General features: G+C 35.6%; 1 protein-coding gene across 4 annotated transcripts in view; it reads left to right on the forward strand.

Moving 5' to 3' along the window:
- The first annotated feature begins 1294 nt into the window (after positions 1-1294).
- ZNF326 (zinc finger protein 326) overlaps positions 1295-14205 on the forward strand; it is a 29873-nt gene continuing 16962 nt past the window's right edge. For 2 of the 4 annotated variants that reach the window (XM_026700306.2, XM_026700308.2), the window contains exons 1-4: positions 1295-1406; positions 4638-4782; positions 6676-7081; positions 10175-10370. In XM_026700306.2, the coding sequence (XP_026556091.2) occupies positions 1391-1406; positions 4638-4782; positions 6676-7081; positions 10175-10370 (763 nt within the window). In that variant the 5' untranslated portion in view covers positions 1295-1390. The remainder of the gene's footprint in view (positions 1407-4637; positions 4783-6675; positions 7082-10174; positions 10371-14205) is intronic. The other 2 variants (XM_026700307.2, XM_026700309.2) reach the window with 1 other exon arrangement.

The following is a 14205-nucleotide window of genomic DNA, read 5'->3' on the forward strand; positions in this document are numbered from 1 at the left end:
CTGGAGTAGGAATGTAGGACGCAGCATCACCTTAACAGAATGTGAAAAAGGTCTGGGATAGAAACAATAAGGTTACAAAATCGGTAGCATATAAGGAAAATGCCTATAAAATGTTTTATAGATGGCATCTTCCTCCTTCGAGGTTAGCAAAGATGCACCCCAATATGAGTCCGAATTGCTGGAAATGCAAAAAAAAAAAAAAAAGAAGAAGGAACCCTTTTCCATATGTGGTGGTCTTGTACAGAAGCCCAAAATTATTGGAAGAAAATCAAAATTTGGCTGGAAGAAATGACAAAAGAGCAGCTCGAGTACAAACCAGAGTCCTTCTTGTTAGGGATCTCTGACAAACAAATATCAAAAAAAGCGAAATACATAACAATATACATTTTAACAGCGGCTAGACTAGCCTTTGCTCAATGTTGGAAGCAGCCTCAGGTTCCATCAGAGGAAATGATCATTCAAAAAATCTCAAGTTGTGCAGAAATGGACAAACTAACTTTGGCACTAAAAAACAAAGACACCTCAATATATTACAACAGCTGGAACTGCTGGTACAAATGGATTGACCAAAGATAGATTTTACACTATAAAGCAAAAGAGGATAGGATAAACCTATAGCAGTGATATATAGATGTATGTAAAGATTAGGTGTGTGTATATGGCATACATTAAGGGATATGGAAAAAAAAGAGATCTTACAAACTGTTGAAGTTGAGAACGTTTTTAATTGCTTTCTATTTTTTCTTTCTATTTTCTTCTCTTTCTTTCTTTTCTTTCATTTGTCTATGTGTTGTTGGTATGTTTTAATTGTAAAATTAATAAAATTTATTTATATATATATAAAAAAGAAAGAGTTCACAACTGGGAGGTTTTTTTTGAGAGAGTTCAAACAGGTCTCACCCTTGCCATCCTGACCTTCTGTAATTTTCCCTACGCAAAAAAAAAAAAAGGCACATTGTCTCCTCATTGTCCACAGCTCTGATACCAGGAGTAGTCTTAACTGCATAGGCATGCGTATAAATATCAGACCACTAGGAGGCGATAAAGAAAGCTGTTCCTACTCTTCCCCCCCACCTCCCGGCCAATCTTCCCGCAGCTGCTGTTATCTGTACAGGGTCTATTGAAACCTCGCGCCCGCGCTTCTCCTTTATCTCTCTCTCTCACCTTTCACTGGCTCTATGCTCAAAGCGGGGGGTGGGGGTGGGGGGTGGCGGTGGTGTGACGTAGCCAATAAGCGTGCTCAGAAGCCGTGCGTGCCGCGCCGTGCTCCTTGTACGTCGCTGGAACGGAAGTCACGTCACAGGGAGCTTGCGACCGCCGCACGGAGAGCGACGCCGCTTCTTAACCGCGCCTAGAAACCCCCCCCTCCCCCTCGAGGGTCGTCGCCGCCATGGATTACGGGGAAGGTGAGACTGGGATTTGCCGTTGCGCCCGTGGAACGGCTTGGCCTCAAAATGGCGGCGGGAGCAACAGTAACCCCGGCGGGAAACGAGCGTGCCGGCCTAGGTGGGGTGGGGTCAGTGGTGGTGGGCCTTTTCCCTCAGCCAGAGGTGCGCCATGTTAATTTACGAAATGTTCGGCGTGGGTGTCGACACAAAAGGCCCAGCGGAGCCTGAGGAGGCCGCGCTCCTCACATTCCCCGCCCTTCCCCGTGGCCTAGTATACCCGGCCGGCTTTAATCCCAATCCGAATAATAGTCCCGCCTGAAGTCATTATTCATATGGGGAGTTCTGAGGGGGGGGGAGGGGAAACAACAACCCGAGCATGGCTTTCTGGAATGGCGTAGTAACTGATGGCGATGAAGAAAGGCCCTCGCATGAATGTCCGAACCGATTCACCGGCCAAGGGACCGTTACGTTTTTAAGCTCGGGCCACTTCTGGGTGGCGCCGGAATTTCGAACAGATGCAAGAAAGAGGTTTCCTACGGTAGATCTCCGGGCGGAGGGGGCGGGGCGGGGCGTATGTCTGCCTGTCCTCCACGTGATCCTTGCACTTTTAAGGGAAAGCTGGTCCTTCGCACGTGGGGAGGCATCGGAGCGAGGGGAAGCCCTCCTGGAAGGGCCCCGTTAGACGAACGAAGGGGAAGGTTTGCTTTTTCTTGCCTGCGAATGGTACTCGATTTTGTCCCGGCTTTTTCCCCCACTGTTTCCAGGCGGTTTTTTTAAAAAAAAAAATTTATTTCAGGCCATTTATATTTTCTAAAATAAATAATACAATTAAATTTATATATGGGGGTTCAGTGACTCCGGGCCGCTTACAAAGATCAAAACTCTATAAAAACAAAAAAAAAAAAGTACAGGCAGTCTTCAACTTAACGACCACAGTTGAGCCCAGAATGTATCTTGTTAAGTGAGACATTTGTTCAGTGAGTTTTTGCCCCACTTTGTGACACGTCCCACCGCATTTGTTCAGGAAATTGCTGCAGTTCTTAAATCAAGAATGCGATTTTTTAACGTGAATTTGGTTTCCCCGCTGGCTTTGCTTATCAGAAAGGGGAATGGCATGACTCCGGGACTCGCAGATTTGTCATAAATGTTTTTTTTTTAAGCCACTAACATTTGTATTGAGTTAGTCTTATAAAATACAAAATACAAAGTAAATAGAAAAGCAGTGGGGTGGGGGAAGAGGAAAGAAAAGTGAAGAAAAATAGAAAAAAAAGAAAAAGCATTGACTTCTGACTCTGTTACAGTAAAATAACCCAAAACTCTGATTTTTGGGCTTTATCGATTAGACTGCTAGATCTTTATAGAAATGGCTTGTTCATATTATTATGAAAAAAGCAAAAAGTTGTGATTTGATGTTAACGTCATAAATGTGGATCAGTTGTCAAGCATCCAAATGTAAGTCACGAGACCATGAGGATGCAGCAATGGTCATAAATGTGAAAAATGGTCATAAGTCACTTTTTCCAGTGCATATCAGTGAAAATAGTCATAAGCAATAGTAATAGTCATAAGTTACTATAAGCAATCAGATCATACATAGGTTACTAACACGCAATCAAAACATACTAGGAAAACAAAACTATAAATTGTAAAAATACAAACAACACAGTTATAGTCATAAGTGGGAAGAGCTAGGTAATAGGAAGAACGAGAAGAACAGTAATTATTGATAGTAATAATAATATAATTAATAGTAATAATAATCTTATCAGCGTAAATTTTGGCCATGTAAGTGGCAGATGATGGATAAAACAGCAGATAAGATGGAAAGATGGGGTTTTTGGAAGAACTGTTGATAGATACCAGTGGCAAATAGAAATGAATGATATTTGTACACTCTCACCAGTCCTGGCTATAATTATATAATTATAATTTCTTAAAGACCAGAGCTTAGCAATCAATCAACGTTATGACAGACCTCTCCCTCCAAAAATACTTATGAACTGGTTCTGGCGTTCCAATAGTGGCACATCTCATCCCTGAAATCATGTGGCTGCATTTCGGGCACTTGGCAACAAACTTGCCTTTACTGCTGGTTGCCATATTATGCTATCACAAGAGATTTTTTTTTTTTCTGGAAACCAACTTTTTTAGCCAGTTTCTTGCAAAAAATGCACATAAGAATGCATTGACTCACTTAACGGTTGTTGCATTGACTTTACAACTGCTGCAGAGAAGGTCATAAAATGGAGTTAGTCCTGTGGGTGCTTTGATTTACAATCAACTTACGACAGATTGACTTGCACTACAGTTGTAAGCTGAGTACTACCTATAATGACTGCATTCTTGTGCTCAATATATTTGAAAATAATTTCTGTAAGGATTGTTAGTTACATCGTGTAACTATTGATTTTGGAAAAGGGTATTGTAGATATAATTTGCTAACTCAGTCGCACTTTATATAGGATGGTCAAATGAATATATAATCATTCTGAATAAAAATGTAAAATAAATAATGAGATTAAAACATTTCACTGATATTTTAGTAATTGAGTAGTTTCATGGAAGCAGTAGGATACTTTTATAGAAGTTGATAGTTGATCTCAGATTTTAATTTATTTTTGAAACAAATACATATGGAATGTCTGACCTTCATTTGTTCAGTCCCATCTCTTCTAGCTGCTTTTCTGCAAATTAGTCTACTTAGTTGAACTGGAAGCAGAGGATAGAGAATTTTCTTTGTGTAATTGAATTTGTGTGGTCTTGCTGTGTAGTGGTAAAAGTCTTGATGGTATCTTATTATAAACTGTTCTTGAGACTGGAATTCAGGTAGGCCTTAACTTACAACCATTTATTTAATGACCAAGGTTATTATGGCACTGAAACAGCATCCCAGCATCCCCATAGTCATGATGAACATTTAGCTGCTTGGCAACTGGCACATACTTCTGAGGGTGACAGGGTCCTGGGAGCATCTGGTCAGCATTTGTGACATTCCCAGAGGGATTCTCATACGCAAAATCAATGGGGAAAGCTGAACTCACTTAATGACCACGCGTCCTTTAACAAACATGTGGTTCACTTAACAATAGTAGCGATTGTTTGTAAAATGGGGTGCAATTTACGTAACAACCACATTGCTTAACAACAGGCTTAGCAACAGAAACTGTGGTCCCAATTGTTGTAAATTGGGGAGTGCATAATTTACTAATCTACAACAGTTCAGTAATCTTAATCTTTTTTTTTTTTAAGAAATGGATCGTGACTATGGGCATGGTGCCTATAGTGGCCCAAGAGCTATGGACTCTTATATGAATCAGTCATATGGAATGGAAAGCCATGGAGGTGGCGGAGGAGGAGGAGGAGGAGGAGGAGGAGGTGGCGGCGGCACTGCCAGGTAAAATACTGAATCAATTGCTTTGTATGTCAAAGATAATACAAATATATTCTGAAGTATACCTCTATCCAATTTAAGTGTTCCTTGGGCATATTGCAGGGCATGGTACATTATTATGCAGAGGTGTAATGTGTAGTCTTTTTAAAATAAACATTTTATATGAAATATAATGCTGCAATACACGTTTTATCACAGATCTCTTAAAATATTTCAGCAATTAAATATTAGCACAGAATCTAGAGCTGAAATGCTCTTACTTGGATCAGAACTGCTGCTTTTGTTTTCCCATTCTGTTTGAAAGGAACACTTAAATTTAATTTGAATAGTAATATATTTTGCAAGAATATTCATTGGTAGACAGTTTTTCATGTCCAGATTATTTTATTGGCAGGTACTAATTACACTAAAACACACTTGTGCAGTGTTTTAAAATAGTTTCTAGCACTGTAATAGTATTTCTGACAGTTTGATTTTTCACTGTGCCTGCAGTTGATGTCTACTAATATCAGATCATGATTTAATTCTAAATTTGGCTTTCCTGTAAGAACCCTGCATTTTAAACAAAATAACTGAATGATACATTAAACCTGGTTGCAGTCTCATTTGCATATCCTAATTCTTCAGTGACAGCAAGAAGAACATGGTTAACAATTTCGATTTCTCCATTTTTTTTGTGGCATTGATAAGGAATTGGGAAATTAGCTGTATAAATGCACAGTGCTTTTCAACAATTAATATAACTAACACTGTTGTAAACTATTTTGCGAATCAGGAAAAAATGTACCTACCATTTAGTAATCTGAATATGGTTGGAATTTACTGAATGCATTATATAAAAAGTTTATTGTTGTAATGGACTGCTTTGTAGTTGGCATTTTAAATATGAAAGTTTTGTATTTAAAGTATGAAGTGGAGACAAGATAAAATTAGCCTTGTCATATCTTGATTTGTAATTATTTGAAGTTTCTTTTCAATTTCTTTAATTAAGAATTAAAATATAGTTAATTCTTTGGAATGAAAATGAATTCCTATTTCCGTGCAGTTTATGACATTGATATTACTCTGCACACTTTTTTTCTGTTCTTCAATTAGTATCTTTAAAATGCTGCATACAGTTTTTTGGTAATATAGTATTTGCATGTAATGTACAGCCTTTCTCTGTGCCAAAGGGTCATTAATATTTAAGATTTATTTTGACTTTTCAGTTCTATAAAGAGAGTTTGTCTTATTCCCTACAAACAGAGGCAGGTGAATCTATGACCTTCCAAATGTTTCCAAAGTCTAAAATTTCTTAGCATTTCATTCTGGGGCTCATGAAAACTAGAGTCGCACAATATTTGGAGGGCTATAGATTTCCCAATCCTCTCTGATACATTGTAAATGTAATAGTAGAAGATGAGGCATAGTTAAGGAAAATTATTTAGATTTCTTCTGTAAGATATAACTGAACTATGAACCGTTGAAATAACAAGTTAAAATAGTTGCATTATTGATACTGTCACAGCTTCTAAATTGAGGGCAAAGTCTTTCAAATGCTATTGAACTGTTTTAGGCATGACTTTAAACAAAATACTTTTATGAACCTTTAAAATATGCAGGTGCCTGCATTCGTTAGACTAGGTCTGGGCACAATAATGAGGTGAAATAATTTTGAGCAACTAAATTTAGTGAAATTTAGGCATTCTGAATTTTAATACTATTTTTCAGTGAAAAGTGACTCAGATAGCTTTCTGTCTGATCACAGCATGGAAATGCCCAGCCCTAATCAAAGCAAACCCTACCAAAGTAAAATATACATTGATTTTAGTTGATAAATGTCAACTGATAACTTGTCTTTTGAAATGTTTAACTTTAGTAAGCTTACTTTTTTTTTCCTCACTGCAACTTTTCCAGGTTTGGACCTTATGAGTCTTATGACTCCGGGTCTTCTCTGGGTGGGCGAGATCTGTACAGATCTGGCTATGGTTATAATGAACCCGAACAAAGCCGCTTCGGAGGTAGTTATGGTGGTCGATTTGACAGCAACTACCGGAATAGCCTTGACTCTTTCGGAGGTAGAAACCAGGGCGGGTCTAGCTGGGAAGCACCTTACTCACGCTCAAAATTGAGGCCTGGGTTTATGGAGGACAGAGGAAGAGAGACTTACTCTTCCTACAGCAGTTTTTCTTCACCCCATATGAAGCCTGCACCTGTAGGCTCTCGGGGGAGAGGAACGCCTGCTTATCCTGACAGTGGATTTGGAAGCAGAAACTATGATGCTTTTGGAGGACCATCAACAGGCAGAGGCCGTGGCCGAGGAGTAAGTACAGAATCTTTTCAGATTCTTTTCACTAGTCACTCTTTTAAACCCTTTCAAGACCATAGCATTAAAACAAAAGCACTGTATATCACACTGCAGTTTTTGCCAAACTGTTAGGGTTGATAACCTTCCAATCCGGTTTGGTGTTTACCCAGAACTTAGTACCCTGTCTCTCTCTTCATTTACACAAGTAAAAAGTATTACAAGATTAGCTGCTAAGGTTTTATCAAATCACCTTTTTTTGTGAAAGGTGAACATTAAGGCAATGGGTTTGGTCTAAAAGGGGTTAAAAGGAATTGCATTTTTCCTTGTTAACACTAGCATCTTGGCTAGTGGGAGAAGTCTTGAAACTTTGTAAAGGTTAATTAGAACTTTTTTTTGTTTTTGTTTTGAGTAGGTTAAAGGTGCAATGTATGTATATTATTGATTTTAGAAGATAAATGCCACACAACAGATTTTGTTGAGGCAAGAAGTAATCAGTTCTTCCGACATAATGTTGGCTTACTTTAAGGTCATTTAGACTTACATGGAAGGGAAGATTTAATACATTAAAGCATTAAAAAGGATAATTTCAAAACATTGTTAAAGGGATATCATCACAATTGTTCATGCTGAAAGAAAAGTAACAGTGTACTCAACTATGTTAGTGAACTATTATGTTATAATTTAGTAGTAGATGCGTTCATATGCTGGATCTAATGTTTTAGTGCAAGTTCAAAAGAACAATTCAAAGATTATTAACAAATATCAAATATTACTGTACCAAATCAAAGCACCATTAACAGAATCTTAAACTTCAGAAACTTCAAGTTATAAGATGATGTCCCTTTAACTTACTTTATAATTTCATATCTGAATTTATAAATAGTTTCATTTCATTTGATCATCAATAGATGCTCTCTTAAAATTCTTTAAATACTGAGTTTCAAACAGTTGGCCTTAAGAAAGCAGTTAAAATTTTAAAGAAGATTGGAGGATTAAATGTAGACTGGAATATTTTTTTAAGTTTTCTGCATGCCTATTATTCTATTTTAATTGATTTGTTCATGTAATACTCTGAAGGGTACAATTGGCATTTAATCTGTAGACCTAGGAACCCTAGTAACCTTTCTATAATTTGTTGATGAAGGAATAAGCTGATTAGTTTAGTCTGGTATATTTGTGGAATTAAGTAAGTTAACTAGACAGTATTGATTAGTTTCCCTTTTTCTTGACCTTAGTGTTACTCTTGAGAACTAACTACTTTACGAAATAAGCTGCTTATTTATGTGAAATGCATTGCACCTTTAATAGATTATGAAAATATTTGCTCGTGCAAATCTACATCACCTAGAAAGTGTCCTTTGATGTATGTAATATGCAGGGTTGAGAATATTACTAGACTGTTATTTACTAGAGCTCAGTTTGTTACATAGTGAAATATAGAATATATGCATGGTTTTGTTTAGTATAATGATCTCTAACACTTTGTGGCCTGCTAGAAGTAAATGCTACTCAAAGTAAAGAAATATTGTATAGATGTACTGCCTTTATTGTGTCTAACTTTTACTATTAAATATTTATGGCAGTTTTACTCATTTCTGCTTATATAATTTCACTCATCCAGTCAGATGAGCCTATTTTATATATTACTGTCAGTAAACAGTAGAATCTTGTGTATGTTTATTCAGAAGTAAGTGCTACTAAGTTCCAAGTAAGTATTACAGATTGCAGCCTAAATTATAACTATTATACTCATTCCTTTTCCTCAGTTCTGTCATTCAGTGCCTTAAAATCAAGGAATTCAATCATGTAGGCTCTCTTGATTATAAGATAGACGTCTAAATTAGGATTAGAGATTTTTTAAAACCACTTTATTGATAATCTAAACTTTATTTTTTTTCCTTTTGAAAGAATTTGATCTAAGAGGGGCTACTCTTTTACCTTTGCTCATTGCTTCTTCTGATATAATTGTAGTTTTTTTAAAAATCATTGAGAATACATTCACTGTGCAATGATCTCAACATGGGAATGGGCAGACACACACAAGCTGCTGATTGGACTGAACTGTTCATAAAGATGTAAGATTTCTGATCAAAATATGTCTTAATGCATTGTATTAGGTTTACTTGTTATATGATGCAAAAAGAAAAGACATATTTTACAGAAGGTAGCTTTTTATCTACCTAAATTAATTGCTGTGATGCAGGACTATTCTACATATTTATAATATTTACATAGTCTTAAAATCCCTGATTCACATAAAAATTCTATGTATATTTACTTGGAAATTACTGTTTTAGTGAAAATAGAAATATACGAGATATGCTACTTCAGAACAATAAATTATTTTATCTTCTCTACGTATTTTTAGAAGAAATTCCCATGACCTTTTCTATGTAGTTTGAATTTCCTAGCATTTACTTCTGAGTTGACATGCTTGTGATTGTATTCTGAATTGTGAATAAAGTATATATATGTTGAGAAAAAAGGGAAATAGGAAAAATAAAGTTTGAAAATAAAATGTATTTTATATAAGCAAAAAGTTTCATAAATGAAACTGGAAACCCATTACAATGTTAAAAAAAAACCTTATTTGGCTATTAACACATTTTAAGCATGAGAAATATTATACATAGAAAATCTTACATATTCAATGAGCAGATTTTAAACCATCAGAAGATTACTTAAAAACTTTTAAAATCATAGTAAAACAAACTATGGAAATTTCAGGCAGAGACTTTTATGATTATTTTCTATTTTCCCTAAGTTAATTTCATTCATTTCATTCTTGTATTGTTACAGTTTTGTAGAAATAATGTTTCTTCTGTTTGAGGCATTATTTGGAGAATCCTGAGAATGATTATGGGTAAAATTCTAACAAGGCTCATTGTCTGGACCAATGATTTTGAATAAGCAGAAATCCATTTGATATAAGCACTTTAAAAGTCAAATATTTTAAAAACTAATCAGTTTGCAATCCTGATGTGTGTTATCTGAATAGTATTGCATTTTTTCTTGAGTTAAAATATTTTAAAATATGTTTTTATATAAGCTAGTTTGTTTATGGTTAGCCACATCATTTTCTAATACGTGGTCTTCAACTATTTACAGTATATGGGAGACTTTGGAGGCATGCATAGACCTGGAATTGTGGTAGACTATCATAACAAACCCAGTTCTGCAGCAGTAGCTGCACGAGGAATAAAGAGAAAAATGATACAGCAGCCGTATAATAAACCAGGTGGGACATTTATCAAGAAACCCAAACTGACAAAACCTAATGTGAAGATGAACCAAAACAAACCTAGTAAGTAATTGAACGAAAGATGTGAATTACAGCTCTATTTAACATTTTCTGAGAGGATACATTTATAATGCATTGCTGTTCCTCATTTTCCAGCCTCAAAGCCCCTTCTGTTACCAGTTGTTCATAGGGATTGACCTTGGCACAAATTAAAATTTTTGAAATATAGTTACAAGATATTTCACTAACATATTATGCTCTTGCTTAATACTTCAGAGGAAATTTAATCTAGCTATATCTATATATATCTATATCTATATATACACATATATATTCTGATTGCTTTTATTGTGAAGACTGCTTGCTACATGAGATGCTGTAGGGCTGTTATCAACAAAGTAATAGTCCTCCCAAATTTAGCATATTCTCTGCACAATTACATTATTATTGGAATTCATCCAGAAATACATGCTTTTATGGATGACCCAAGTGACATGCCAGTCAGTGATTTTTTTGCATGGGTTTTTATACTTTAAATAATTATTGACTGGTTGAGCCAAAAAGTTTTGATTTCTGTTTTGAAATTTGAGAAAACAAAAATGGTATAATGCTTTTTTTACTAATAAAGTATTGATAATATAGCAGCAAGACTTTATAGTGCTTTAAAGCCCTCTCTAAGCAGTTTGCAGAGTTAGTATATTGCCCCTAAAAATATGGGTTCTCATTTTACTGACCATAGAAGGATGGAAGGCTGAGCCAATCTTGAGCCGGTCAGGAATGAACTACTGGCAATTTAGAGTTAAGACTAATATCAATGAACAGGCTAAATAAAAGACGATAGAACAAATTGTACCCAGTGACAGCCATGCAAAAAGAAAGACTGGGAGAATTGGGTGCAGGATGCATGGAAGTGCAGGGAGGCCAGGGGTAAAGGTTGTAGGGTGTGTACATGTGTATGAATGCTAGGAGGGTAAAGAAAGTTAGCGGGGGGCATGTGTGCGTGAGTACAGGGAGGGTGAGGAAAGAGGATATGGGTTTCTTGCATATGGAGGCCAGGGAAAATAGCGTAGAGTTTGTGTAATTGTACAAATTCAGGAAGCTAAGCAAAAAGGGCATAAGGTGTGTACGAATGTAGGAAGGCTAGGGAAAGAAGGGGTGGTAGTGTGTGTTTGTTTTGAACACAGAAGGACAGGAAGAGGGTGGGGGGTGCCTGAGTGCATGTATATGAGTTCAGAGAAGCTGAGGAAAGAGGACACTTGTACACAAGTGAAAGGAGAAAGAGGGTGGGTTGTCATGCTTGTGAGCAAAGAAAGGCAAGGATTGGGGAGACTTACCTGAACAATTTGTAACCTTGCCTCTACCCCATTAGCTTTGCTTGTTGGAAGCTGACAGGGAAAGTTGCAAATGGTGATCATGGGATACTGCAACCAGTCACAAGTGTGAACTGCTTGCCACGTGCTTGAATTTTGTTCATGTGGCTACAGGGATGAATGGCCGAAACTTTGAGGACCAATTATAAATCCTTTCATTCAGTGCTATTATAATTTGCACTGGTCACTGAACAAATGGTCATGACTGAAGGATTACCAGTTATCTGTATTGGATAATTTATGACTGCTATAATCTAAAATACTGATGCTTTCTGTTCATGGAATATATTAGTAATAGTTTCTCCTATATATGTAGATGGCCAGTTTAATAAATATTTATACAAGTATTGAATACATGAATAAAATTCTAATACCTGGCTAGGTTAAAAGATTATTGTTTACAAGACTCAGTTTATCTATCTATCTATCTATCTATCTATCTATCTATCTATCTATCTATCTATCTATCTATCTATCTATCTATCTATCTCTCTATATCCCCTCAATATTTTTCCTTCCAATGTATTTTATCTTTTTCTCCTTTTACTATGTTTTTAGAGTTCATACCCTTGAGTATAAAAACAAAACGTATATAGTTATGTCTCTATCATAGTAAATACCATAACAATTTCACAATAAATTCTCCCTATTGAATCAATTGTATTTTCCATTTCATTTATGACATTGCATATTATGAAAAAGTAGATTCTATACTTTTATTTGAGGTTTAAAACCTGTCTGAATTTGAATATTTTTTAACAGTTCTTTTATTACTAAGCATTCTTATTTCTAATCAGATTAATCTAAAATATTGTTTACAAGTTCCTATCTCCTTGTTTTCAAGTTGGTTGTCTATTAAAATGTTTTTAATTCTTCAGTTTAATTGTTCAGATACTTTTATTTCTGGATTGAGAATAAGTGTAGAAAGTTGTAGAAAGTAGATGATGACCGGATCATCTTAGGTAAAATGCTGTGAAGAATAATCTTGCATATGATTAAAGCAATAGTTGTGAATGGAAGGTAAAAGATGTATAACCAATTAATGGAAAACCACTTACACAGTATGATGTTATAAGCCCATATGGTCCACTGCATTTTCAGATTTAGTGTATTTTCAGTGCTCGACAAAGAGAAATTGGCTAAATCCTTTGTATTTTTCCTGTTTTCTTTTTAAAGAGGAGGCTATTTTATACCCATTTCTTTAATTTTCCTTCCGATTTTCTGTGTTCAAGATTCCTATTTTCTCAGTTCTTCAAAGATTTAAAATAATTGCTAGGTGAGACAAAACATTTAATTGCAGTTGGATTTTCTTGAATTTCTTCCTCCTTTCATGCTAATAGATCCAAGGACACCAAGCAAGAAAACTACTGTAGAGGTAAAGATCTAGTTTTGGAAAACATTGCACTTTTTATCAGGCATTGCAATACGTTAAAGTAATAACTACTTTCAATTTTCAAAATTTTTAAAGAAGCTGAGAGATCTGTCTACATAGAAAGCTTTCTCGGTCTTAATGGTAGAATTTTGAAACAACATCCGCTACCATAGTGTTAGAAGGTAGAATTTCTTTTTGAAGCTCTGGTTGTAATCTAGAGACATTTAAAAAAACAAAACAGTTCTAACAATATTAAATTTAAAAGTAGGCAGATATGGACCATCTACAGGCAGTCCTCAGATTATGACCACAATTGAGCCCAAAATTTCTGTTGCCAAGCAAGATATTTGTTAAGTAAATTTTGCCTCATAACCTTTCTTGCCAGTTGTTAAGTGAGTCATTGTAATTATTTAGTTAGTAACATGGTTGTTAAATGAATCTGGCTTCCCTGTTGACTTTGCTTGTAAAGAAGGTCGCAAAAGGGGATCACATAACTCCAGGATCTCACTGCCATAAATATGAACAAGTTTTCAAGCATCTGAACGTAAATCACGTGATTCATAAGTGTGATTTTTTTTTTACTTTTCACAGTGTCATTGTAACTTTGAACAGTCACTAAATGAACTGTTGTAAGTCGAGGACTACCTCTAATTTTAAAGCCTGAATTTCTTAAGAAATATTTAAATGTATTTTGAACAAAACTAAAACAGGAATCATAAAAGCTTTGAAGAGGTATTTTGCAAAAAAAATAAAAGTGAATTAGTCTAAACTCGGTTTCATTAAAAAATAACAAAGGTCGTCAAAATCTAGGCAAGCAATGCTCAGTTTTTCCACATTATGACCATTTATGTAAAGATTCACCTGTCATTATTTAAATCTGAAATATGATTTAGTTGGTAATGAAGCTGTATTAAAAAATTGTATCAGAATCTCTGAACTACTTCTGAATTCTCTGTAGTAGGGGTTTCCAACCTTGCCAGCCTTAAGACTTGTGGACTTCAACTCCCAGAGTTGGCTGAGGAATTCTGGAAGTTGAAGTCCACACATCTTAAAAGTTGCCAAGGTTGGAAACCCCTCTTCTATAGATACATTTATAAAAACAGTTAATCCTTTGAATTCTCTTTAGGCAGTTGACAGTTTAAAATGGTAATTGATT

The sequence above is a fragment of the Pseudonaja textilis genome, chromosome 3 (assembly GCF_049901715.1).
Source record: "Pseudonaja textilis isolate UNSWEBS1 chromosome 3, rPseTex1.2, whole genome shotgun sequence".
Lineage (NCBI taxonomy): Eukaryota > Metazoa > Chordata > Lepidosauria > Squamata > Elapidae > Pseudonaja > Pseudonaja textilis.